Source organism: Pongo pygmaeus, chromosome 15, assembly GCF_028885625.2.
Source record: "Pongo pygmaeus isolate AG05252 chromosome 15, NHGRI_mPonPyg2-v2.0_pri, whole genome shotgun sequence".
Taxonomy (NCBI): domain Eukaryota; kingdom Metazoa; phylum Chordata; class Mammalia; order Primates; family Hominidae; genus Pongo; species Pongo pygmaeus.
The window spans coordinates 40,969,453-40,995,240 of NC_072388.2; the positions used below are offsets into that span (position 1 = coordinate 40,969,453).

The 25,788-nt window shown below is 36.4% G+C and overlaps 1 protein-coding gene across 1 annotated transcript; it reads left to right on the forward strand.

Annotated features, from left to right (window-relative positions):
* Nucleotides 1-11,157: 11,157 nt before the first annotated feature.
* LOC129012627 (calmodulin-A-like) lies at nucleotides 11,158-11,534 on the forward strand. The gene has a single exon (XM_054448535.2). It carries the CDS (start codon nucleotides 11,158-11,160, stop codon nucleotides 11,500-11,502), a length of 345 nt encoding a protein of 114 aa, XP_054304510.1. The 3' UTR covers nucleotides 11,503-11,534.
* The last annotated feature ends 14,254 nt before the right edge of the window (nucleotides 11,535-25,788 follow it).

Consider the following 25,788-nt stretch of genomic DNA (forward strand, 5'->3'; position numbering starts at 1 on the left):
AGGCCTGGTCCAGGCTCCATTAGAACCCCCAGCATGCTGCAGGCGCCATGTGAAGAGGAGCCCAGTCTCTCTTCCTTATAAGCCTCCCACCCCAACTCTTTAACAAGCAGGGCCCGTGGCTTGGGACAGCAGAACAGCTCTTCCACCCTAGTTGAGGATTTCCACTGCTAGTGGCTCTGTGTTTCCTGGGGAAGGGGCTCCCAGAGACAACTGATCACCTCTCTGGCACTGCCATGATGGTGGTTCTGCCCTGCTGCTCTTGACCTGGAGAAGAAACAAAGGGCCTGAGGGCTTCACTTGCACTGCTAGCATGACACAGTCACCACACAAGACAGTAGCCCAGTCTCTCATTGCTGTGATCCAGAACCCAACACTCTTCAGCAGTGGGGGTCCCAACTCAGATCACCAGTGCCAGTAGTGCAGCTGTCCTACCCTCTGGCTAAACATCCCTGGTAACAGCGGCTCTGCATTTTTCTGAGGTGGAGCTCTCGAAGGCAACCAGTAGCCTCTCTGCCACTGCTGCTGCAGTGGTACTGTCCTTCCTGCCCTCAGACTGAGAAAGAACCAAAGACCCTGAGTCCCTGAGTGCTTTAACCACACATCCAGCAAGCCGCAGCCACCCTAAGGAGAAGAGGCCAGTCAGTCCCCCAATAAGTGCCCCCCACCTCAGTCATCACCAGGCAAGGCTCCCCAGCTTGAGCCCTCAATGCAGCCACCCCATCCTAGGCCAAATGCACTAACTGGCAGTAGTTCTGCATTTCTCTGGGGTGGAGCCCCAAAAGACAAGTGAAACACCATCTGGCATAGCCACTGCCAAGGTCCCTTCCCCTGTTGTCTCCAAGCTGGGGAAGAAACATAAAGCCTGAGCTTGCCCCAGGGTAGTGGTGTGCAACCTAGGAGTGCCAAGCCGAGATCAGCAGCCAGCCCTTGAGAGGGAGAGGAGCCCACACTTTTAGAGCATTGAGAGGGAGCATGGCTGCAATCAAGAAGAAATACAGAAGAGCCACATGGCTGAGGTAGAGCCTACCTTCTGGCCATTATGCTGAAACACCATCTACTGGATCCCAGCCCAAGCTTCAACACCAAAAATACTTTGCTAATATACTCCTCTGGGAAATCAAGGACAATAACTCAGCTACAGATAAAGATCCCACACAAAGCCTCAGTATTCTTAAAACATGCAGAAAGAATGCCAACTGACTGTACTCAAATTACAACATAGTTGAAGCTATATCAGCCCACAGAGATGAGAAAGAACCAGCGCAAGAACCCTGGCAACTCAAAAACGTAAAATGTCTTTTTTCCTCCAAATGACTGCAACAGTTCCCCAACATGGATACTTAATCGGGTTTAAATGACAGAAATGACAGAAATACAATTCCAAATATGGGTAGGAATGAATATCATTGAGATTCAGGAGAAAGTTGACACAGAATCCAAGGATTACAATAGAAAGATATAGGAGCTGATAGACAAAATGGCCATAATAAGAAATAACAAACCTGATCTGATAGAGTATGGAAAACATATTACAAGAATTTCATAATGTAATTGCAAGTATTATAGCAGAATACACCAAGCTGAGGAAAGAATCTCAGAGCTGGAAGACTGGCTTTCCGAACTAACTCATTTAGACAAAAAAAAAAAAACAAAAACCTTCTAAAAAATATGGGATTATGTAAAGAGACCAAATCTATGACTCATTGGCTTCCATGGAAGAGATGTGGGAAAACAAGTCATTTGGAAAATATATTTCAGGATTTCATCCATGAAAATTTCTCCAACTTTTCTAGAGAGGCCAACATTCAAATTCAGGAAATGCAGAGATGCCCTGAGGGACACTAAATAACAAAAATAAAAAACATTCACAAGACACATCATCTTCAGACTCTCCAAGGTCAAAATGAATGAAAAATTGTTAAAGCTAGCTAGAGAGAAGGGGCAGGTAATCTTCGAAGGGAACCTCATCAGGCTGACAGCAAAATGTTCGGCAGAAATGCAACAAGCCAGAAGAGATTGGGGGATTATGCTCAACATACTTACAAAAAAGAATTTTCAACCAATAATTGCATATCCAGCTAAAGTAAGCTTCAAAAGTGAAAGAGAAATAAGATCCATTTCAGACAAGAAATACTAAAGAAGTTCATTGCCACCAGACCTGCCTTACAAGGGGCCTTAAAAGGAGTGCCAAATATGGAAAAGTAAGGCTGTTGCCAGCCACTGCAAAAACCATTGACTGTATAAAGCAACCATACAGAAAAGTCTGCATAATAACCAGCTAACAACACAAGAAAAGGATCAAACTCACACATAACAATATTAACCTTGAAAGTAAATGGGGTAAATGCCACAATTAAAAGGCATAGAGTAGCATGCTGGATAAAGAACCAAGATCAATGATAGACAGTCTTCAAGAGACTTACTGCCCATTCAATGACATTCATAAGCTCAAAGTAAAGGGATGGAGAAAAATCTACCAAGCAGATAAAGAAAAATAAAAAAGAAAGAAAGAAAAAAGCAAGGGTTGCTATTCTTATTTCAGACAAAACAGACTTAAAACCAACAAAGATTAAAAAAAAAAAAGACAAAGAAAAGAATTACATAATGGTAAAGGGTTCAATTCAAAAAGGAGCCCCAACACAGGAGCACCTAGATTTATAGAGCAAGTTCTTAGAGACTGTGATTGTTAATATTGAGTGTCAACTTGATTGGATTGAAGGATGCAAAGAATTGTTCCTGGGTGTGTCTGTGAGGGTGTTGCCAAAGGCGATTCACATTTGAATCAGTGGACTGGGAGAAGCAGATCCACCCTCAATCTGGGTGGACATCATCTAATCAGCTGTCAGCATAAAAGCGGGAATGAAAAGAGCAGACTTGCTGAGTTTTCTTGACTCTGTCTTTCTCCCATGCTGGATGTGTCCTGCCATCGAACACTGAATTCCAAGTTCTTCAGCTTTGGGACTCTTGGACCTTTGACAACAGACTGAAGGCTGCACTGTTGGCTTCCCTACTTATGAGGTTTTGGGACTTGGACAGGCTTCCTTGTTCCTCAGCTTGCAGATGGCCTATTGTGGGACCTCACCTTGCGATCATGTGAGTCAATACTCCTTAGTAAACTCCCCTTTATATGTACATCTGTCCTGTCAGTTCTGTCCCTCTAGAGAACCGTGGCTAACGGAGAGACCTACAAAGAAATTTCGATTTTCACAAAGTAACAGTGGGAGACTTTGACATTTTACTTACAGTATTAGACATATCATTGAGGCATAAAATTAATTAAGATATTCAGGACCTGAACTCAACACTTGACCAAATGGATATAATGGACATCTACAGACCTGTCCAACCAAACACAACAGATTATATATTCTTTTCATCACCACATGGCAAATATTCTGAAATCACCCAGACAATTGGATGTGAAAGAATCCTCAGGAAAAAACAAAGAAAAGAAAACCCTAAACCATTCCAATCACATTCTCAGACTATAGCACAATAAAAATAGAAATTAATGCTAAGAAAATCACTCAAACCCTACAATTACATGGAAGTTAAACAGCTTGATTCTAAATGACCTTTGGGTAAACAATGAATTTAAGGCAGAAATCAACAAATTATTTGAAACAAAGGAGAACAAAGACACAAGATGTCAGACTTTCTAGGACACAGTTAAAACAGTCTTAAGAGGGAACTTTATAGTGCTAAATGCCAACATCACAATGTTAGAAAGAGCTAAAACCAACAACCTGACATCACATCTAGACGAACTAGAGAAACAGGAGCAAATGAACCCTAAAGCAAGGAGAAGAAAAAATTACTAATATCAGAGGTGAAGTGAAGGAAATTGAGACACATACAACAAAACATAGTAAGAAATCAATGAATCCACAAATTGCTTTTGTGAATGAATAAATAAGATAGACCTCTAGCTAGACTAATCAAAAAAGAGAGAAGATCCAAATAAACACAATCAGAAATGGCAAAGGGAACATTAACATTGCCCCAATAGAAATACAAAAAAACCCTCAGAAACAATTAGGAACACCTCTATGCACCCAAGCAAGAAGTCCCAGAAGAAATGGATAAAGTTCAGGTAACACATAACCTCCCAATAATGAAACAAAAAGAAATTGAATCCCTGAACAAACTAATAATGATTTGCAAAATTGAATTAGTAATAAAAAGTCTACCAACCAGAATAAGTCTAGGACAGATGGATTTACAGCTGAATTCTACCAGACGTATAAAGAAGACCTGGTGCCATTCCTACTGAAACTATCCCAAAGAATTGAGAATTCTGTGAGACCTAACCCATTTCATGAGGCCACCATCATCTTGATACCAAACCAGTCAGAGACACAACAACAACAACAACAACAAACTTCAGGCCAATATCCTTGATGAACATAGATGCAGAAATACTCAACAAAATGCTAGCAAACTGAATCCAGCAGCACATCAAAAAGCTAATATACCAGGAAATAGTTGGCTTTATCCCTGGTATGCAAGATTGGTTCAACATACACAAATCAATAAATGTGATTCATCACATAAACAGAACTAAAGACCAAAAAAAAAATGATCATCTCAATAGATGCAGAAAAGACTTTTAATATAATTAAACATCCCTTCTTATTAAAAACCCTTAACAAATTAGGCATTAAAGGAACATGCTTCAAAATAATAAGAGCCATTTATGACAAACCCATAGCCAACATTATACTGAATGGGCAAAAGCTGGAAGAATTTCCCTTGAAAACCAGAACAGACAAGAATGCTCTTTCTCACCACTTTTATTCAACATAGCACTGGAAGTCCTGGCCAGAGCTACAGCCAAAAGAAATAAATAAAATATATCCAAATAGGAAGAAAGGAGGTCAAACTATCCCTTTTTGCAGACATCCCATAGCCTTTGCCCCAAATCTCTTTGACCTGATAAACAATTTCAGCAAAGCTTCAGGATAAAAAATCAATGTGCGAGAATCAGTAGCATTTCTATACACCAACAACTTCCAAGCTGAGAACTAAATCAAAACACAATCCCATTCCTGATAGCCATGAACAGAATAAAATATCTAGGAATATAGCCACCTGAGAGGTGAAAGATCTTTACAATGAGAATTACAAAACACTGCTGAAATAAATTAAAATTTGCATAAACAAATGGAAAAACATTTCATGCTCATGGTTAGAAAGAATCAATGTTATATTTAAATGATGACACCGCTCAAAGCAATTTGACAGATTTAATGCTATTCTTATGAAACTACCAATGATATTCTTCACATAATCAGAAAAAGAATTTTTAAAACTTGTATATAACCAAAATAGCTTGAATTGCCAAGGGAATCCTAAGCAAAAAGAACAAAGCTGTTACCCAACTTCGAACTATACTACAAGGCTACAGTAACCAAAACAGCATGGTAGTTGTACAAAAACAGACACATAACCAATGGAACAGAATAAAGAGCTCAGAAATAACGCTGCACACCTACAATTATTTGATCTTTCACAAAACTGAAATAAAAATAAATGAGCAAATGACTCCCTACTCAATAAATGGAGCTGGGCTAACTGGCTAGCCATATACAGACAATTGAAACTGGACCCCTTCCTTACATTACACACAAAGAGTAACTCACAGTGGAATAAAAACTTAGATGTACATGCTAAAGCTATTAAAATCCTGAAAGGTAACCTAGAAAATATTATTCTGGATATAGGATCTGGCAAATATTTCATGACAAAGACATTAAAAGCAATCACAACAGAAATAGAAATTGACAAAGGGGACCTAATTAAAGAGCTTCAGCACAGCAAATGAAACTTTCAATAGAGTAAACAGAAATCGTATAGAATGGAAGAAAATATTTGCAAACTAATAATCTAGCAAAGATCTAGTATCCAGAATCTATAAAAAACTTAAACAAATTTACAAGAACAAAACAAATAACCCCATTAAAAAGTGGGCAAAGTATATTAACAGACACTTTTTAAAAGAAGACATATATGTAGCAAAAAAGAATATTAAAAAATGCTCAACATGCTCAACATCACTAACCATTAGATAAATGCAAAACAAAACCACACGGAGATACTATCTCATATCCGTCAGAATGGCCATTATTATTAAGTCAAACAATAAATGCTGGTGCAACCTTGCTGGTGCTGGCAAGGTTGCAGAGACAAAGGAATGCTTTTACACTTCTGATTGGAATATAAATTGGTTAAGCCATTGTGGAAAGCAGTTTGGCAATTTCTCAAAGAACTCGAAGCAGAAAATGCATTTGACCTAGCAATTCCATTATTGGGTATATATCGAAAGGATTATAAATCATTCTACCATAAAGACACATTAATGTGTATGTTCATTGCAGCACTATGCACAATAGCAAAGACATGGAATCAACCTAAATTCCCATCAATGGTAGACTGCATAAAGAAAACGTGGTACATATACCCCATGGAATACTGTTACAGGGTCCTTGCAGTGTTCCTCTTCTGGCTGGAAACCTCTGTGGCCGCCGGCACCTTTGCCCAAGTTTTGCTCAGGCCTGCTGGGCTTGTTCTACCTAATTGACTTGGCAGACTGTGCTTGGCTTATGCTACTGGCCTGGATCCCATGCCTACCAAAGGTGAGCCAGGTACAGAGTGGTGAATGATGTGTGAGCAAGTGAGCATGGGGTCCGGCCACTGTGCACAGCCAGGCACACCAGCTGCAGTGGGGTAGGCAGCTCCAGGCACCAGCAGGGGTCCCTGATCCCTGTGAGGCTGCAGAGGGACCAGGCATTCTGCAAACAGCTTCCACAGCTGGCAACATAAAACACAGTGACACTCGGAAGCTTGGAGATGCCAGGAACTGCAGAGCCCCAAACAGGGGGTCATAGTCCTGGCGTGGGGAACTCCTAGGTCTGGGCTTCCTAAAGGGCTGCAGCTCTTCTGTTCTTTTTTTCTTGTTGCCTGCAAAGTGGCAATCAAAGGGCGTTTTTCAGCCCTGTTTGTGTTACAGCTCTTTCAGCCCTGCCGTTAAGCGGGTCCTGAGTTTTTGTCTCGTGTTCAGGAAGAATAATGTACATGGACAAGTGGAGGCTGAGCAAGGGAAAGAGATGCTCTGTTGAGCAACAGAACAGCTCAGAGGAGACTCATGGTGGGTAGCTCCTCTCTGCTGTAAGGTCATCCCATCACCTGCTCTGCTCTCAGCAGAGAGGAGACCCACAGTTGGGAACTTCTCTCTGCAGGTAGGTCTTTCTGTTGTCTCCTGGAGTGGGGTTGAGTCCAGGATTGTTATGGGCTTCAGAGGGGAAGAAATGCATGCTGATTGGCCCATGGGCAGCCATGGGTGGGCCTGGAAAAGGCACTGTAAGTTCTCACTCTGGTCTGCAGAACTACCAGCCTGATCTGCAGAACTGGCAGCCTGGTCCCAAGGTCTCAAGGCCATCCCTGACCTGAAGGTGGGGTTTAACTGGGCACCTGCCCTTTTCTTCCCAGGAGACTGTCTGCCTCCTGCCGCCATTAACCTGCCATCTATGGTGCCCCACAGTGCCCAGGCTGTTAGTTTGGAGGGGTACCTGCAGGCTCACACCTAATCACCTTTAGCCCCACCTCAGCCTCCCTCCTGTGTTCCTTTGTGTCCCAAGTCTGGAGGGGGCTGAGGCAGCAGGGGGCTGGTGTGTCAGCAATGCCCTGAGCACATGCACACCCACCAGGCTGTGACAGCACTCGGGCTCAGCCAAAACTTTGCTCCAAAATTGGAGTGGGGAGTTTGTGGTATAGTGGTGAGCATAGCTGCCTTCCAAAATTGGAGTGGGTTCCGGGAGGGCACAGAGGCCAGGAAGTGGGAGCAGACACTTCTGAGCCTGCAGGGATGGGGTAGCTTCCTAAGCCTCTGAGAATGCAGACGTGTCCAGGTCCACAGCCATGACTGAGCAGCTGTAGTTGCCCAAAAGGGCGGGAATTCCACCTTTCTAACTTGAAAGGGGGTGGGGCTTCACCTGTTTCCACCTCCTGCCAACTCCATGAAGTAGGCAGACCTGGCTCTGACTCCCGGACTGCAGTCAGCGACATGGCAGTGGCTTTTCCAGATGGGCTGCCACTGCCATCTGTACTATGCAGCCATTAAACTAGAATGAGATTGTGTCATTTGCAGAAACACGGATGAAACTAGAGGCCATTATACTAAGTGAAGTGACACAGGGACAGAAAACAAAACATCTCATGTTCTCTTAGTGAGAACATTGAGTACATACGAACCCAAATAAAGAAATAGTAGACACAGGGTCTTACTTGAGTGTGAAGGAGGGAGAAAGTTGAGGATTAAAAAATTACCTTATTGAGTACTATGCTTACTACCTGAGTGGTGATGTAAAAAGATAAAGAAAATTTATAATGAGAAAAATAAATCTATCTTTTGTAGAACTGATAGCTAAGACGAAGAACAGGTTCTTCAAATAAAAGAGACAAATGTAATAAAAGAAAACATAGAAGAAAGACAAGTAAATTATAAAATATATTTTCAAATTTGAAGAGAACATTAAGACTTGGAGTAAAATATTTTGAACAACTGCTACAATTGAAAACACTGATTAAATAAACAATTCTTTTTAAAATGTAAATAACAATGAACTTATTGGGAAGGAAAAAATTTATAAGACAAATGAAGAAATTGACACACACACAAAACAAAAAAAAAGTGCTGAAAAAATTTGCAAAAGCAAAAGGCAAGCATCTAGCTTGGATTTCAAAACCAATGCTCCCAACCACCTAATTCAAATAAAAATTTGGGATTACCACTGTTGCTGTTTGATAAAACTAAAGTAAAACCACGCAAATCATATCCAACATTTTATATCAAGTAGTGGGGGGAAAAATGAATGAAGTCAAGACATTCAGAAAAAACGTATAAGACATAACTTAAGCAATTATTGCAATAAATAATTCTTTAAAACCAAAAGTATTGTCTTTTTGGAGCAATGGATTTTGTTGATATATCTCCTTATACCAACAACTTTCTGTAATAAATACTTCAATCAGAGTGTTTATTTATTTAATACACCTATAGTCTGTTTGCAAATGTTTTATTAAACATTTTGTACCTATAAGTAAGATTGGACTATAATTGTTAGAGGATTTTATAGAAAATATTGATAATAAAATGTACTGATTTATAAAGCGAATTTTTATACTATATTTACTCTGACTTTATTAAATAATTGGCAAACATTTCTACTTTTTATATGCTTAATTATGGAGTTATTCAGTATCCATATTTAACATTTGTTGTATTTTCATACAAATAGTCAATTTTTAAAAAAGATATTTAATACATTTTAACACGAAGTGTATCTTGTTAGAAATTTTCTTATTATTGCCCATTTTGTCATCATCTTTTGGGCTTATCTTACTCAGTTGTTAACTGTTCTATCTGTGCTGGATTCATATTTGGCACTGACTTTGAATGTGACTCAGTTGTCTTCCAAAATTGTTTTTGTGGCCTTAACAAATGTTTCTTGGTTCATTATTTTTACTTTTATGCTTCGTATGTAATATGCATTGCAATATTAGATATTAAGTAAAAGACAATCAAGGAATAATTGACCTAATACTTGGAATATATCAAAGACTGGAATAAGTGGCAAGGTTGATTTGGATGAGAATCTTTAATGGAAACTAACCTTACATTTTAAAATTTGTAGCTACTTTTGCTTACACTATATCTTACTATTTAACACACTTGGATATAAAATCGAAAAATGCCTTTTTATGGCTAAAAAACTATATATAATTAAATAATAATTACTTAAACTTTATAAATAAGCTTATTGCTTATTTATAATCACTTGTGTTAATGCATGTTTACATAACGTTTATTTCTCTGCATATGCAACACATACATTTCATCTCCTTACTTCTAGCTTATCATCATACTGTTTTATATTCTATGCTTCACACATTTTTTCTTTCTTAAAGTGTAGTAATTTTCAAACTCCAGTATATAAATGATCATTTTTTAACATGCTAATTATCCATGTTTTTATATAATTTTTGTTATATTTTCCCAATTTTAAATGCAAAAGTAATGTTTGTTTTAAATTGTATAATTTTTTCTTTTGTTTACAAGTGATGTTGAATATGTATATATGTCTTTGCATTTTCAATTTTTCTGTAATTTGTTTATGTATAGTTTATAACTATGTATCATCTTAGGTGGTTATGGTTTTCTTAATGATTAACATAACTCTATCATACTAATATTAACATATTCTATAAAACATATCACAATTCCATTTTCTGCCAGTGATTATTTTATAGTTATCTTGATCTACCAAATTTGTATACATTTTATTAAAACACATTATGCATATAGAAAGGTGCACAATTAGAAATGAGCATGTTGATAAATTATCAGAAAATGAACAGTGATGCGACCATTACCAAAGTAAAGGAATAGAATATAATTTGTGTTCTAGAAATCCCTCTTGTGCCTCAGCCCAAACCTAACCCACTCCCACTACTCTGACTTCTATTGCCATTAAGATTGACGTTAATTTAAATCTTTTAAAAACCTATCAATTTTTACTATAGATAATTATTGCTTATCTATGATTAGGATATCTTTCCTTATCCTAAAAACAGGTAAATATTTTTGTATATTTTTTCATCATTTGCATATTAAATATTTACGTATATGCAACAGTTTATCTGGAATTTGCTCTTGGTTAAATACAAAATAACACATTTTTATAATTATTTTTAAATGTTTTCTATGCTGCATATTTGGAGATTAAATAATACACTCCTAAATAACATATGGCTAAAGGAATATCAAGAGAAATTTAAAAAAACAATTTTAACTAAATGAAAATGAATTTAAAATATAAAAATTTGTAGGATGCAGCAAAAGCAGTGCTTAAAGAGAAATGAGTAACATTAAAAACATATGTTAGAAAAGAATAGAGATTTCAAATCAATCATCTAAGTTTCCACCTTAGGAAAATGAGGAAACAAAAGCAATGGAAAGCTAAATAAAACAAAAAAACGAGTCCGAGTGGAGTGAGTCAGCCAGCCAGCCATAAGGTTGTATGATTGCGTCTGTGAAACCAGTAGTGCTTGCAGCATAGATGACCAATTGATGGGAGAGCAGGTTGCAGAATTCAAAAAATGTTTTCACTATCTGACAAGGATGATGATGGAACTGTAACAATAAAGCAATTGAGAAGTGTAATGAAGTCTCTTGGGTCGAATCCAACAGAAGCAGAGGATATGATTAGTGAAGTAGATGCCGATGGTAAGGGCACAATTGACTCTCCTGAATTTCTGACAATGATGGCAAGACAAATGAAAGACCCAGACAGTGAAAAAGAAATTAGGGAAGCATTCCATGTGTTTGGCAATGGTTATATTAGTGTAACAGAGCTTCACCCTCTGATAAATCTTAGAAAGAAGTTAACAGATACCAAGGCGATCAGGGAAGCAGATATTGATGATCAGGGAAGCAGATATTGATGGTGATGGTCAAGTAAAATATGGAGAGTTTGTACAAAATGATGACGGCAAAGTGGATATTGTGCAGAATGTGTTACATTTCTTGTACAAAATTGTTTATTTGCCTTTTCTTTGTAACTTACCTGTAAAAGTTTTTCACTACTGTCAAAAAATAACACAATATGCATGTATAGTAGTTAGGACTTCATTCCTCCCATGTTTTCTTCCCTTCTCTTAATGTCATTGTCCTGTAACCTGATTTTAGAATATTGATCAAGTAATATGTTGTATGTGGCTTACACTTGAATATATATCTAAGCCCTTCTGCACATCTAAAATTAGATGGAGTCAGTCAAATGAAGGAATATCTAGGTTATGCCTTCTTATAAAGTAGGTTTCTTTAGGAACTGTGAGCATGTTGTTGTTGAAGCATGAAGTTGTAACTGTGTAGACTATAAACAGTTAACAGTATGTACTTAAAAGTTGCACTATTGCAAAAAAGGTGTATTATTCAGGTTTTTATATACGATTTTTTCATACTGCTGGTCTTGTACTGGAAACATTTTCTCTTCCTTTACTTGCTTTTTACACTGTTGTTAGCTACTGGAAGATAATCTGCTGATGGCACAATCTGCCACAAATCCATTCCAAATTGTGTATTTGTTTTCCAGTAAAATATTACAATAAAAAATAAAGCAAAAACATAAAATATACTAAAGAAATAATTTAAAAATGTAGTAATGAAAGTTACAACTTATATTCTGAATATTATGTTAAGGTGACTAACTTATAGTTAATCATTTTCTTCAAGTAGGATAATTAAGTGCAAACAATATCAGCAATCAAATATGTTCTGTTAACTAGCACCCACTATAGCAGGGGTCCCGAACCCCTGGGCTGCAGTCTGTGGCCTGTTAGGAACAGGGCCACATAGCAGGAGGTGAGCAGTGAGTGAGTGTGAGCATTACCACCTGAGCTCCACCTCTGCTCAAATCAGAGGCAATGTTAGATCGCCACAGAAGTGCGAAACCCATTGTGAACTGTGCATGCCAGGGATCTAGGCTGTGTGCTCCTTATGAGAATCTAACTAATGCCTAGTGATCTGAGGTAGAACAGTTTCATCCCAAAACCATCCTCACCACACCCCTGTTCATGGAAAAATTATATTCCATGAAACTGGTCCCCGGTGCCAAAAAGCTTGGGGACCGCTGATAGAAGTTATTCGTTATGCCAAAAGAACACAGATTTTTGGAAAAAAGTGAATTAATAAATATCAAACTGTAAAGTCATTTACACAAAATGATGGGTTTAATGATCACTGTGTAGTCTATACAAAAATTTAACTTTCTTCATATACATGATATTATCATTTTATTTGGCAAATACCTGATTTGTGTGAGACTGATATCATGTTCCCTACAAAGGAATGCCCTAGTTGTTATAAGTCAACTTATTTATTTTACCACAGTCATATTCAATGATGGGAACTTGGTCTAATCAAATTGAAGCTGAAAACTTATTATATTTAATCATTTTTGATAGTTTGGCGAGAAAACACTTCTTTGGTCTGGGAAGGTGAGTTGGAGGTATGCAGATGAATGTGCAACTGATGTATTTATTTGCTATCATGGGAAAGTCAGCACAAGGTTAAAGCTGATATTACAGAGAAATGAAGACAGAACCATCACTGAATCACATCTGACATTGTTTTGTTATTTTAATGAATTTAAAAAAGGTTTATTACTTCCAGAAAGGTATCTGACTTTTAGGTGGCCATATTAGCATACTCAGAAATTTAAGAAATTTTAGAAATTTCTAATGATGTATATTTTCCAAAAAATAAGTTTTCAATCAAATGGATTTTTAGGAGAATATTTTGTAGCCAAGGAGTTTTCTATTTCATTATACTTGTTAACATTATTCTCCAATATACTGAATTTGCCCATATTGAAGGAAAGAGTGAATAACTCAGTAGTACTCAATGTGTTTTTCACTATTTTTTTCATTAATAGACTTTATATTTTGCGTAGTTTTAGGTTTATAGAAAAATTGAGTGGAAAATACAGAGTCGCCATATGCCATCTCATACTCCCCAAAGTTTCCTCTATGATTGTCATCTTAAAGTAGTGTTGTGTTTTTTGATTTGTTGTATTTTGATTGTTAAATTTTGATTGGTTGATGAGCCAATATAGATACCTTATTATTAACTAAAACCCATAGTTCACTCAGTGTTGTACATTCTCTGGGTTTTGACAAATATATAATGACATGTAGCTACTAATATAGTGTCATATAGAATAGTTACACTGCCCTAAAAATATCCTGTGCTCCACCTTCCCTCTCTCCTCAAACCCATGACATCCACCAATGTTTTTGCTACTGTTGCCATAGTTTTAGCTTTTCCAAAATGCCCTATAGTTGGAGTCATAATAGCCTTCTCAAATTGCTGAAAGACTTTTCTTGCTTAGAAATGTGCATTTAAAGTTCTTCCATGTATTTTTGTGATTTGGTAGTTCATTTCTTTTTATTGCTAAAAAAATATGCCATTGTATTGATGTTCCACATTCACCTATTAAAGGACATCTTGATTGATTCTGAATTTTGGCAATTATAATCCACCATTATTTTCATTTTAATCTTTAACAGAAAATAAAACTTTTTGCTTTAATCCATTTGATTGTATTAAATAATAGCATATTGCTATATCAAATAATGATATTTGAATAAGAAATAGTCTATAATACAATGGCAAACATTATTACAAATAATTACCTTTAATATGTTCAATTAATTTTAAAGGGAAATACTGTGATAATAAATATTATGTAATTATAAAGAATAGGGTACAATTCTTATAATCTTTGCAGAATATCGTTTGTTACATAACTATAAATTTCTGACTAATTAAATCAACCTGAGAATTGCATCTTATGTAATAGCAGTCCCCAACAATTTCGGCACCAGAGACCAGTTTCATAGAAGACAATATTTCCATGGACCAGTGTTGGGAGGGTGATCTGGGGATGATTCAATCACATTACATTTATTGTGGACTTTATTTATATTATTACTACAATGTACTATGTAATGAAATAATTATACAACTCACCATAATGTAGAATTAGTGGGAGCCCTAAGCTTGTTTTCCTGCAACTAGATGGTCCCATCCCATCTGGAGGTGATGGGAGACAGTGACACATTATCGGGCCTTGGATTCTCAAAAGGAGCACGCAACCTAGATTCCTTGCATGTGCAGTTCACCATCGGGTTCACACTCCTATGAGAATCTAATTTCAAGGCTGATCTGACAGGAGGCAGAGCTCAGGCAGCAATGAGAGTAACCAGGAGCAGCTGTAAATACAGATGAAGCTTGCCACTCAACACCTGCTGTGCAGCCCAGTTCCTCACAGGCCGCAGGCTCATTTCAGTCAGCAGCCTGTGGGTTGGGGACCCCTGTTATATAAGGATAAGGAAAGCTTGGTTTTATCCCATTTGGAAAATTAACATGAATATCTGCTGTAAAAAGTAAAATCTAATATTCATTTAACTGCAAACATCCTATTTTAAATACTAATCTGCCCATATATTTTTTTACATAGGAAAATAAATAGAATGTTAAAAGTGAAATTAAACAAGTAAATATAACAAATTTTATACTTTGAGTTTTAGAAAAGAAAAGCTAATATTAATGTCACCTTGCATTTGACATAATGTTTGATAATTTACTTTTTATAATTCATAGCTATTCTTTATCACTTTCTATCAAAACACAAAATTTCAGGCTGAGATGGGAGGATCAATTGAGCCTGTGAGGTAGAGGCTGCAGGTAGCCGTGATCATGCCACTGCACTCCAGCTTGGGTTACAAAACAAGACCCTGTTTCAAAACACACACACAAATTGGCCAGACTTGGTGGCTCATGCCTGTAATCCTAGCACTTGGGGAGGCCGAGGCAGGTGGATCACCTGAGGTTGGGAGTTCGAGACCAGCCTGTCCAACATGGAGAAACCATGTCTCTACTAAAAATACAAAACTAGCCAGGCGTGGTGGCACATGCCTGTAATCCCAGCTACTCGAGAGGCTGAGGCAGGAGAATCACTTGAACCTGGGAGGCGGAGGTTGAGGTGAGCCAAGATTGTGCCATTGCACTCCAGCCTGGGCAACAAGAGTGAAACTCCGTCTCAGCACACACACACACACACACACATACACATTCAATATAATACTTAGAAAATTTCATAGATAATTGCTGAAGATGAAGATGAAAAAATATGGAGGCTTAGTTGCAGTTGAAATTGAGCTCACAGACCTTACCATTTTCTAAGACCTTACCCTGTCCTTTGCAAGTTGTCAAATGGTCAAAGTAGCTGTATTTAATTTAATTTGGTTTAAAAGTATCGATGTTGGCATTGCATTCTGTAAGCTTTTGGTTGTCTTAATAAATCTGTATTTCTGCTTGGAGAAAAAGTTATCTATGGAGTCTATGTCTCTACACATCTTACAAGCAGAAGCTGTGGATAACTTTGTTCTAGACTCTTTATAAGGATGTTTGTATATTGGACAGACTCAAAAATAGATAAACTTTCTCACTCCAGACAAAAGACAAATTAGCTTACTGTTTAGTAGAAGAAAGACATATGTCCCTTTCCTCCAGGGCAAAGGTCAGTGATACTTATTTCCTATTAATCCCAAAACTCACATTCCCTAAACTCAGGGTTCCTCTTCTGCAATGAAACTCACCACATGTACAGGCATCACCCAACCCTCTTTGCATCACTCTGTGGGAACTGGACTTACAAAACAGGAGCAAAAACAATGATGTTCTGGCTAACACAGTTTCTGTGAATAGTAAAATGATTGTGGTTTCTGACCTAAGAGTCTCATGTCTTCTGTCAACACACATACAATTGTAACAGGCTAACTGTGTTAGCTTGCAAGTAGAGTGAAATCTCAAATCCTCCACGGTTCTTGGATATTTGGTCAGTGGGGATGACATGTTGACAGAAATATGGATTGTTGGATAAAAGGTATGAATGCCTCATGAGCCACTTTAGGAGATACAAAAAGAGTTGCTGGGGTCTTGTAGAAAATGTTCTTGCCTATGTGGTAATGTAGTGGTAGTAAGGAATCCCCACTCTCTCACCAGTTAATAAATTTTAGAGGATGAGGAGAATAAAGTAGGATAGAAGGAATGTGCCTGAATGGTGCTTTAGTTGTTTTTACTTCCATGGACAGAAGGAAGAAAAGATGCTATGACACAGTGGCACCAATATCTATGGTCCCTGCTGAAAGCAGTATGGTTGTAGTTGTTGGGTCATGGGACCCAAAAGCTGAAATAAACTGTGTTATCAATAAAGATGTAGAGTTTTATGAAGACCAAAACCATTACAAGTGTAATTGCTTGAGTTGTGCTGGCAGCCCCATTAAACCAAAAAGCTAATACAAAGCCTTGGTTGTGCAATATGGTAAATTTTAGGTTACATGTATTTTAACACAATAAAAACCAAACAAGAAACCCAGAACAACAACAATAAAACATTCATACTGAATGGAATAGGGCTGCTCTATTCCATACTTTATTGATTCTCCTTACACTTGTACCCTAAACAGTGATATTTTAAGAAGATAGGTAATTATATCTAGGACTAAGTTATTTGTATTCCCTAAGGAACCAAAGGCCATATATAACAGCTGAGTATTCTTTGGAAAACCTCAGATACAAGAAATGGACACAAACTTTTATGACATTTACCAATTATAAGCATCCCATTAACCATCCTACCTGATCCTATGGGAGAAATAGATGCCTAAATTTAACAAAAAGGATTTGAGTAGTGATCACAGTGAGTAAGGAAAGCTTAAGTATTATTGTGAGTGAGATGCACTGGATCAGTTTAATGTACTGTTGGTGTGACTTCCATTGTTACATACATATGGGTATTGATGTTTATCAGGTCTGTACTCTGAAAGCTCATAATTGCCAGAGGAGACACTCCAAATAAGGGACAACAAATATGTAGAAATTCTAGTAGTTTTGTGGACATACATTTCCAATGACACCTTTGAAATACATGTCTCTCTGTAGCTAATGATTTTTGTCATTGGTATGTCTGTCAAAGGGTGCTTCTACCAGGGCACCTGGGGGTTTGGTTGAGCTGTGCCAGCTGTGCTCGCAGCCACTCTAAATGGAAGAAAATGCAAAGCCTCATTGCCTCCCAGACATAGCTATTAGTGACATCAGATTTAATAAAATTTCCATTCTTAGTTAGTAGTGACACCAGTTAAAACAATATTCTGTTTGTTGGGTGAGTAAAGTCAGGCTCAATGACATGAAGAGTGTCCAAGAAGCCTCACTTGTAAAACATACATGGTGTATTCAAGAATTTAGCTCACTTGGCGCCAATAGCATCTTGGCTTTATATAAAAAAGTAACCGCAATTCTTTTAAGAAAAACTATCACTTACTTCTTTGCTTAAGGAAAATCTGTGGGCTCACTAAGCCCCTGGATTCATAGAGGTTTCCCTAAGTGCCTGAGACTTCACTGATGGTTTGATTAAGCTGAAGGCCAATTATGTCCACTGGACTGCTGAGGCTGCTGTTTTTATGCCATAGAAACCACAGACAGAAGTGTTGCTCCACTCATTGGGCAGAACTCCAGGCCATTCTCACAGATCTGGCCAATATTTAGATAGATGAACTTTGTTGTATTTTTCTACTGATTGTTAGGCTGTTTTCAATTGCTTCCCATTTTGGTGTGCCATTTGGAAAATAAAATCCTGGCAAATTAAAAACATCTCTTTTGAGACCATGAAATGTGGGGAAAAATTATGACTGCTTATGAAAATATCTGGGTCACTCATGCAAATGTCCGTGGTAAAAGGCCATTTGCTAATGAGACTTACTAGAGTCAAGGTGTTAATCAAGCCTGCATTCCTTAGATTGCTACCATTATGGATTAGATCCGTCATCAAGCAGGTCTCTGATTCACATCAACCATCATAAACAAAGCTACCATTGTATGCCAGACTTCTGTCTCCCACTAAAAGTTTATTAGGTTGTTTCCCAATGGAAGAGGACTCACGGCATTGGGTGTTGCCCATGTCTGCTTCTTATTTGAAGACTGATCACATCAGACTTTTGACCCCAGCGCAGAGCTTGTATCAGGTCATAGCACAGTTGACACTTTTTCAGGTCATACATTACTTTTCCAGTTCAACCGACTGACCCCAGTTGCAAGGTGTGGCCATTGAAATTAATCTGTATCTTTTTTTCTACTTTGTTAACAATTTGTTATCAATTTAGTTGTTACCAATTCAAGCCCAACAGTGGTATTCTGTTATCACAAAAGAATTTAACAATAGGCTAATAGTTAAAATATCCAGCCAATCTTTCCAATCATCTACAGGCATTTTCTATTACCGCACACTGGAATATTCTTCTCTAAAATTGACTCAAAAAGATTTCTTATTCTACTTCCTTCATGTCCTTTTGGCCTGTACACTTTAGTAAGTCAGTCTGGACATTGAATACAGTTGCCTCCAAAAAAAAAAAAAATCATCTTTTCTTGGTTGTTCCCTGGGCTATGAACAGGATGAAAACGTAAGGCATTATATAGATGTAATTTGAAAATTTATTATTTTAGGTTCCCTTTTGTCCAAAGAGAATACCACTCTTAGAGTCTTTTTACATATGATTTTTAATTCTGTATTGATAAATAATAATAAATTAAATAATAATGAGGATTTTTGATGCACAAATTACTAAATGAATAGTTTTCTACAAATTAGAGAAAACAAATTTTTATTTAAGGTGTTTGGTATTGCTGATGCTGTGATATATTGAATTTTCCCTTTGATTGAAAATGATCCTCTGAAAAATCTAAAACACATTAAGTATGGGTTGAGGATATTTCTGAGTCTATGAAACAGTGGGGCAGAAAAGCACTAAGTATTTGACTTTCTGGCACACAAAACCTAAAGTCAACCACAAGGTATGTATTTAACTTCTACAAAAATGGATCTCTAACTTTTGACCTCAAAATTGAATACAATTGAATGAGATTGTCATTCATTAACTTTAACATTACTGTCTTCCTCTCACCCCCCAAAAATATCCTAGATTTCAGATTGTTTTTAAAAAATTTGGAGGCTGGGCACAGTGGCTTATGCCTGTAATCCCAGCACTTTTGGAGGCTGAGGCAGATAAATCACCTGAGGTCAGCAATTCAAGACCAGCCTGGTCACCATGGTGAAACTCCATCTCTACTAAAAGTACAAAAATTAGCCGGCTGTGGTGGTGGGTGCTTGTAATCCCAGCTACTTGGGAGGCTGAGCAGGAGAATGGCTTGAACCCAGGAGGTGAGGCGGAGGTTGCAGTGAGCTGAGATCACACCATTGCACTCCAGCCTGAGCGACAGAGTGAAACTCCATTTCAAAAAAAAAAAAAAAAAAATTGGATTAGGCTTTCTTTTTTCTGTCCTCATTTCCAATTTATGTTTCTAAAAATAACTCTCTTTTAGGTGGGTTATTTTATTTAACTGATTTTCTGTTGGCTTGTTGCCTTAGTTTTGCAGCCAAGAAAATTCTGGACCAAACTGCGTGATTCCTAAACTAGATATGAGCTTATAACACTGTTTTATTCTCATTATTTATTGGCTTTCATATCTTGGTCTGCACCTGTTTAGACACCTGACATTTTTTCCCTATTCTTATGGAGACAGATTAAAAAAAAGGCTCAAAGATTTATTTATTTATTTATTTATATATTAATGAAAAAATCCACCTTCTTCAATTTTTCTCCTTACCTAATATCACCAAGAGGCGAAAGAAAGAAATAAGCTTTATTGTCCTAGGAAATGATTGGACTTATAACTGTGAAGGAAGAGGAAAGTAGATTTCAAGGACATTAGTTTTATTAATAAGGCAAAACATGCCAAAATACTTTTTTATGGCTTGGTGTTTGCACAGTGCACTTAAACAAAATTATATTTTGATCATAAAGAGTGAGAAGGCATATTTAGAGTCACTTTCTATGATTGCTACTGCCTAAAAAAAACCCTGACATTTTTATTTCAGAAAAATATTTACTTTTATTATTTTTGTAATGCTTTATTTTAACAATATATGTATGCTTTACATAATTTTAAGTCAAAGTATTAGAAGTTAAAAGATAAGATTTTATAATGTGTTCTATGCAAGGATGAATTTGATAAAGTTTGAAAATTAGTCTTCAATATCTCTTTAACCTTGGGATCCTACTCTATTTAAGTACGTAAATCTCTGATGAGAAATAGCCTGATATAAGAAAAAACCTTAATATGAATTACTATGGAACAGTTTCCATATTTTCTTCTCCTTTTCTCTGTTGTGATTTACCTTGATTTTAACCATGAGACCCATTATTTTTCATAACAGCTATTTAAATAATAAGTTAATTCATGGAAACGTGTTAATAATTTTCTTTCACTGATAATATAATTACTTTGATTGATGTCCTTCTAGAGATATATTAGCTTATATCCCAGAAATAATATTTAACTGGGAATTTCTGGTTTCTTGTACATTACATTGAATCATGTAATATTTTTGTTCTTCAAAAAATAAGTCACAGAATGTAATATTTTTGTTCTTCAATAAATAAGTCACATAATGAACAGTTGTATACCTGCAACTGGTTCTTCTCAAACCACAAAGCAAATTTCTTCCTACCATCCAATCATCATTAGTTGAATGGAAGTTGTTTTGTTTTTTACTGCTCTTGATTTGTCTCTCAAGATCTTCTCATAAGTTAAGAACTTTTCATAAATTTTTAATGCCAGAGTAAATAAACACTAATGGCTATTAAACATATGACAAAGTATTAAACTTTTATATGAAAGAGGTGAAATAAAACAAAACAGTAGTAAATGTATGACATTTAAAATATTTTAAAGAAATACAGTATTGTTACTGTCACCGAATAGAAATGAGATTACTGAATGCCTACTCAGGATATATTTTCTTCTTTAGTAAATTTTCTTTCCTAATTTGTATGGATGATGCTGCAATTAGTTAAGAGACCTATTCCTAATGACCCTTTATAACTAGGTTTGGTCATGTGATAGAGTTTTATCAAATAATGTATGAAGGCAATTGTGATATGAGATTTTGAGTAAGGTTGATAAGCAGCAAAGGTCCCTAGAAAATGCTTCCTGTTTGTCATTCCTTCCTTGTTCCTTCTTGCAAACTGTGATACAAGAACAACCTTTTTGTACTTGAGGATGGGAGTCAGTAAATAAAAGCAGTAAAGTAGAAAGCTCCTGGGTTTCTGATAATTATGAAGGGCCCGCAAAAGCCTTGGACTACCTACTTCTGGACTTCTTTTATATAAAAAATAAACATTATTTGTTACTCATTTTGGGGAGACAAGTAAAAACTCTTATTGATGGGAGTTTATTTTTCTAAATTTATGGACAATTAATCAAATGTATTAAAATACTTAAAATTATGTATCTCTATCAAGATCTTTATGCAAAAAAAAAAAAAAAAGAGAAATCCTTGGTGTCTCTTTTCCCCCTCGCATCTAAATGATGAAATAATTATTTTGGCTTCTCTGTGTAATACATTTAGATACCAATCCTTCCTTATTATATCTTCTGCCACCTACCTAGTCTAAGCCCAAAGTTACCATCATTTCCTTCCTGGGTCAATGCAATAAAATCCTAAGACGTGTTTCTTCCTGCAGTCCTATACACTCTTTGTCTACTGAGCAATCAGAGTGTAAGGCTGGAGACAATGGAGCTGTTATCTCAAATAGCTCCTCATTCCCCTCCCACCAAATATATACCTACTTTTATTTTTACTTGCTTGCCTTTTCTTCACTTTATATTTACTTTTTTAACTGTCTCCTCATTAATTACAAGCATGTTATTATAGGGCTTAGGTAGGGGCTTATTTCTACCTGTTTGTTTGTAGGATCTCAAATTTCATTACAGCTTGACACAAATACTTAGTACATATTTTTCAAATGGGTGAATGAATGACAAAAGCTAAACTAAACCCATATGTTTAATATGAGCCATGTTTAAATAAATTATAGGAAATAGATTCAATGAACACTTTGCTGCTGTGATAATAATTGTGTAGAACATTTTTGTTTTATTTAATAAACTACTTTTTAGGAGAGTTTTTATATCTAGAAGAATTGTAAAGATAGTATGTCTTACATTTATATGGTATGTTTGTTACCAATGATCAAGTATTAATACATTATTATTAACAAAAGTCCATAATTTATTCAGTTTTCTTAAATTTTACCCAATGTCCTTTTTTTCTTCTAGGATTCCAGCCAGAATAGCATTTCATATTTATTCATCATTTTTACTTAGGTGTCTCTTGGCTGTGACAGTTTCTCATACTTTTCTTGTTTTTGATGACCATCACAGTTTTGAGTTGTAGTGGTCAAATATATTGTAGAATGCCCTTCTATTGGGATTTGTCTGATGTTTTTCTCATGATGAGTCTGAGGTTATAATTTTGGGGAGGAAGAACACGAGAAAAATGCCCTTTTGATAATCTGGTATCAAAGGTACCTACCATCATATATTAGTCAGGGTTCTCTAAAGGGACCGAATAGCATAGATGTAAATATGAAGGGGAGTTTATTAAGGAGTATTGACTCACAGGATTACAAGGTGAGGTCTCACAATAGGCTGTCTGCAAGCTGAGGAGCAGGGAAGCCAGTTAGAATCCCAAAATCCCAAAACCTCAACAGTAGGGAAGCCAACAGTGCATCCTTCAGTCTGTGGCCAAAGACCCGAGAGCCCTTGGCAAACCACTGGTGTTAAGTCCAAGAGTCCAAAAGCTAAAGAACTTGGAGTCTGATGTTTGAGGGCAGAAACCATCCAGCACAGGAGGAAAGAGAAGACTGGAAGGCTCAGCAAGTCAAGTCCCTCCAGGTTCTTCTGCCTGCTTTATTCTAGCTGGCAGCTGATTAGATGGTGGCAATGCAGATTGAGGATGAGTCTGCCTCTCCCAGTCCACTGACTCAAGTGTTAATCTTCTTTGGCAACACCCTCAAGACACACCCAGCAACAATACTTTGCAAGCTTCAATCCAATCAAGTTGACACTCAATATTAACCATCACAATCTATATGACTTATTACCACTAATGATCAGTGTAAGTACTTGGCACAGATAGTGTGTGTCAAGATTCTTTATTGCAAAGGGAATCTTCTCCCTGCTTTCCAGATTGTAGTCTTTGTGAAAGAAGTTTTTAAGCTTAGTCTACATGCAAGGTTCTACTCTCCCTCCTTGAACAGAGAGTTTTCATAAATTATTTAGTATTCTACTTTGGGGATTTGTCTCTTCTTTGCCATTTTTTTTTAACGTAACCATTTATTTGTATCAGTATGGATTTATGTGTACTGATTTTATACTTTGGATTATAATACGATGCAATTTTATTCATGTTGCTACTAAAATTATTTCAGCTTTGGCCATAGAGAGGCTTTCCAATTGTTTCTTATGTCCTTTGGCACACTACCAGATTGCGTTTGTTTTTTTTTTAAATTGTGCTACTTTATTTTCTGACATGAAAAGGTTCTCAGGCTTATTCTGTATATTTTCTATCTTCATCCCAGACTCAGTCATTTCTCCAAATAGCATTTTTTATCATAGAATTAAGAAAGAAACAATAAACTATAACTCATTTTTGGTTGCCGTTGATATGCAGATACAGATACACATTGAAGTGTTAGTAGTAGTGTTAGAATTCTTTGTTGGGGTCCATCCCGCACACCCCAGCTGAACAATGGATGAATAATGTACTCAGACAGCAATATTTCAGTGAAGGAGCTGGCCAGGGGTCCGGCCGCTGACAGAAAGACTTGTAGCACCAGCGTGCCCCGACTAGCTGGCCCTGCCTCCATTTATTTGGCACAGATTAATGACAAAGGCTTTGAGTCAACACACCTGTGGATAATTAACCTGCTTGCTGACCACCCAGAGCAGAGAGCATGCACCCTAAAGGTTAGTCTTAAGACCACATGAGTAAACAAGCTATTTAGATAAACTCCCCCACATTCCTTTGTGTCTACTCTAATCTATTTAACTAAAGGTAAGGGTATAAGGCTGCCTTCAGCCAAGTGTTGTACTGAAGTTATGCAAACTCTCCAGCTTTCCAAGGTTTGTGGCTATTTCCTAGAACCAAAATTTTTCCCATTGGCCTGTCTGAACCCCAACAATTGTTATTACATATTTTTGACATAAATATTTTTTCTAAATGCTCTATATGTGTTTATATAGTTCTTATTATAAAAAATACTGAATGATATTGCGTAAAATGATTAAGACCCTGTTTTTTTGTTTGGACTATGTAAAAACTAAAATTAAATTTGGGATCTAAAAGAAATTTGGTCATCAATACTTCCAATAAATGTAGTCAGATTGCGTATAAATTTTAATTATATATTAATAAAATTTTTAATTGCCTAAATATTAGTGGGGATTTATAAATTAAAGCAGAAGTTTTTTTGAAAAGGTTTCTGTGACATTCAAGTAACAGAATACTCACAAGAAATTAAAGTTTAAAATACATTTTGAATCTCTGATTGAATTTACCGAATATCAATATGGAGTCTTGCTAAATTATCTGCCACTAGGAACTGAGCATAAACTACATAAATTAGGGTGATATAATATGCTGCCATGGCAATTGAAAAGCTTATATTGTGCAGCTGAATTTTTAAATTGAAATTATGAGACATCAATATTTTTATTTTTACATAGTGGTTGGTAGAATTCCGAGATTTCATATTTGCTTACTGCAAATACCTCCATTTATGTACATGTTAAAAGGTATTTTTTAAATTTTGATTAAGTAAATGCCCCATAAATCATAGAATAGTTTTTAAATATTAAGAATTATCATTGGTTAAATTTAGAACCATATTACATGCATGTATTACAATTTATGTTTTCAAGCATATAGCTATCTATAGAAATAAAGAGAAATGACTACTTCTCAATTATTTGAGATTTGTTATCACATTTAATTTTATTAGCAAGGTCATGCATTATCACTACCTTTATTTCACAGGCGTAAGTGGGTATGACATTTGGCCAAATTCAGACAATTAATAAGTTTAGGAATTCTGCTTTAAATTTAGGTATGTTTGATTCCAGGCTCAAATTATTAACACAGTACCATTATTTACAATAGGTTTCCTGAAGGTTCTATTGTATAGTCATATATTTGAAAAGTTACACAAGGTAATATTATGATTTGTTCCAATAAACCTGTTACAAATAAGTAACATGCCAGCTTA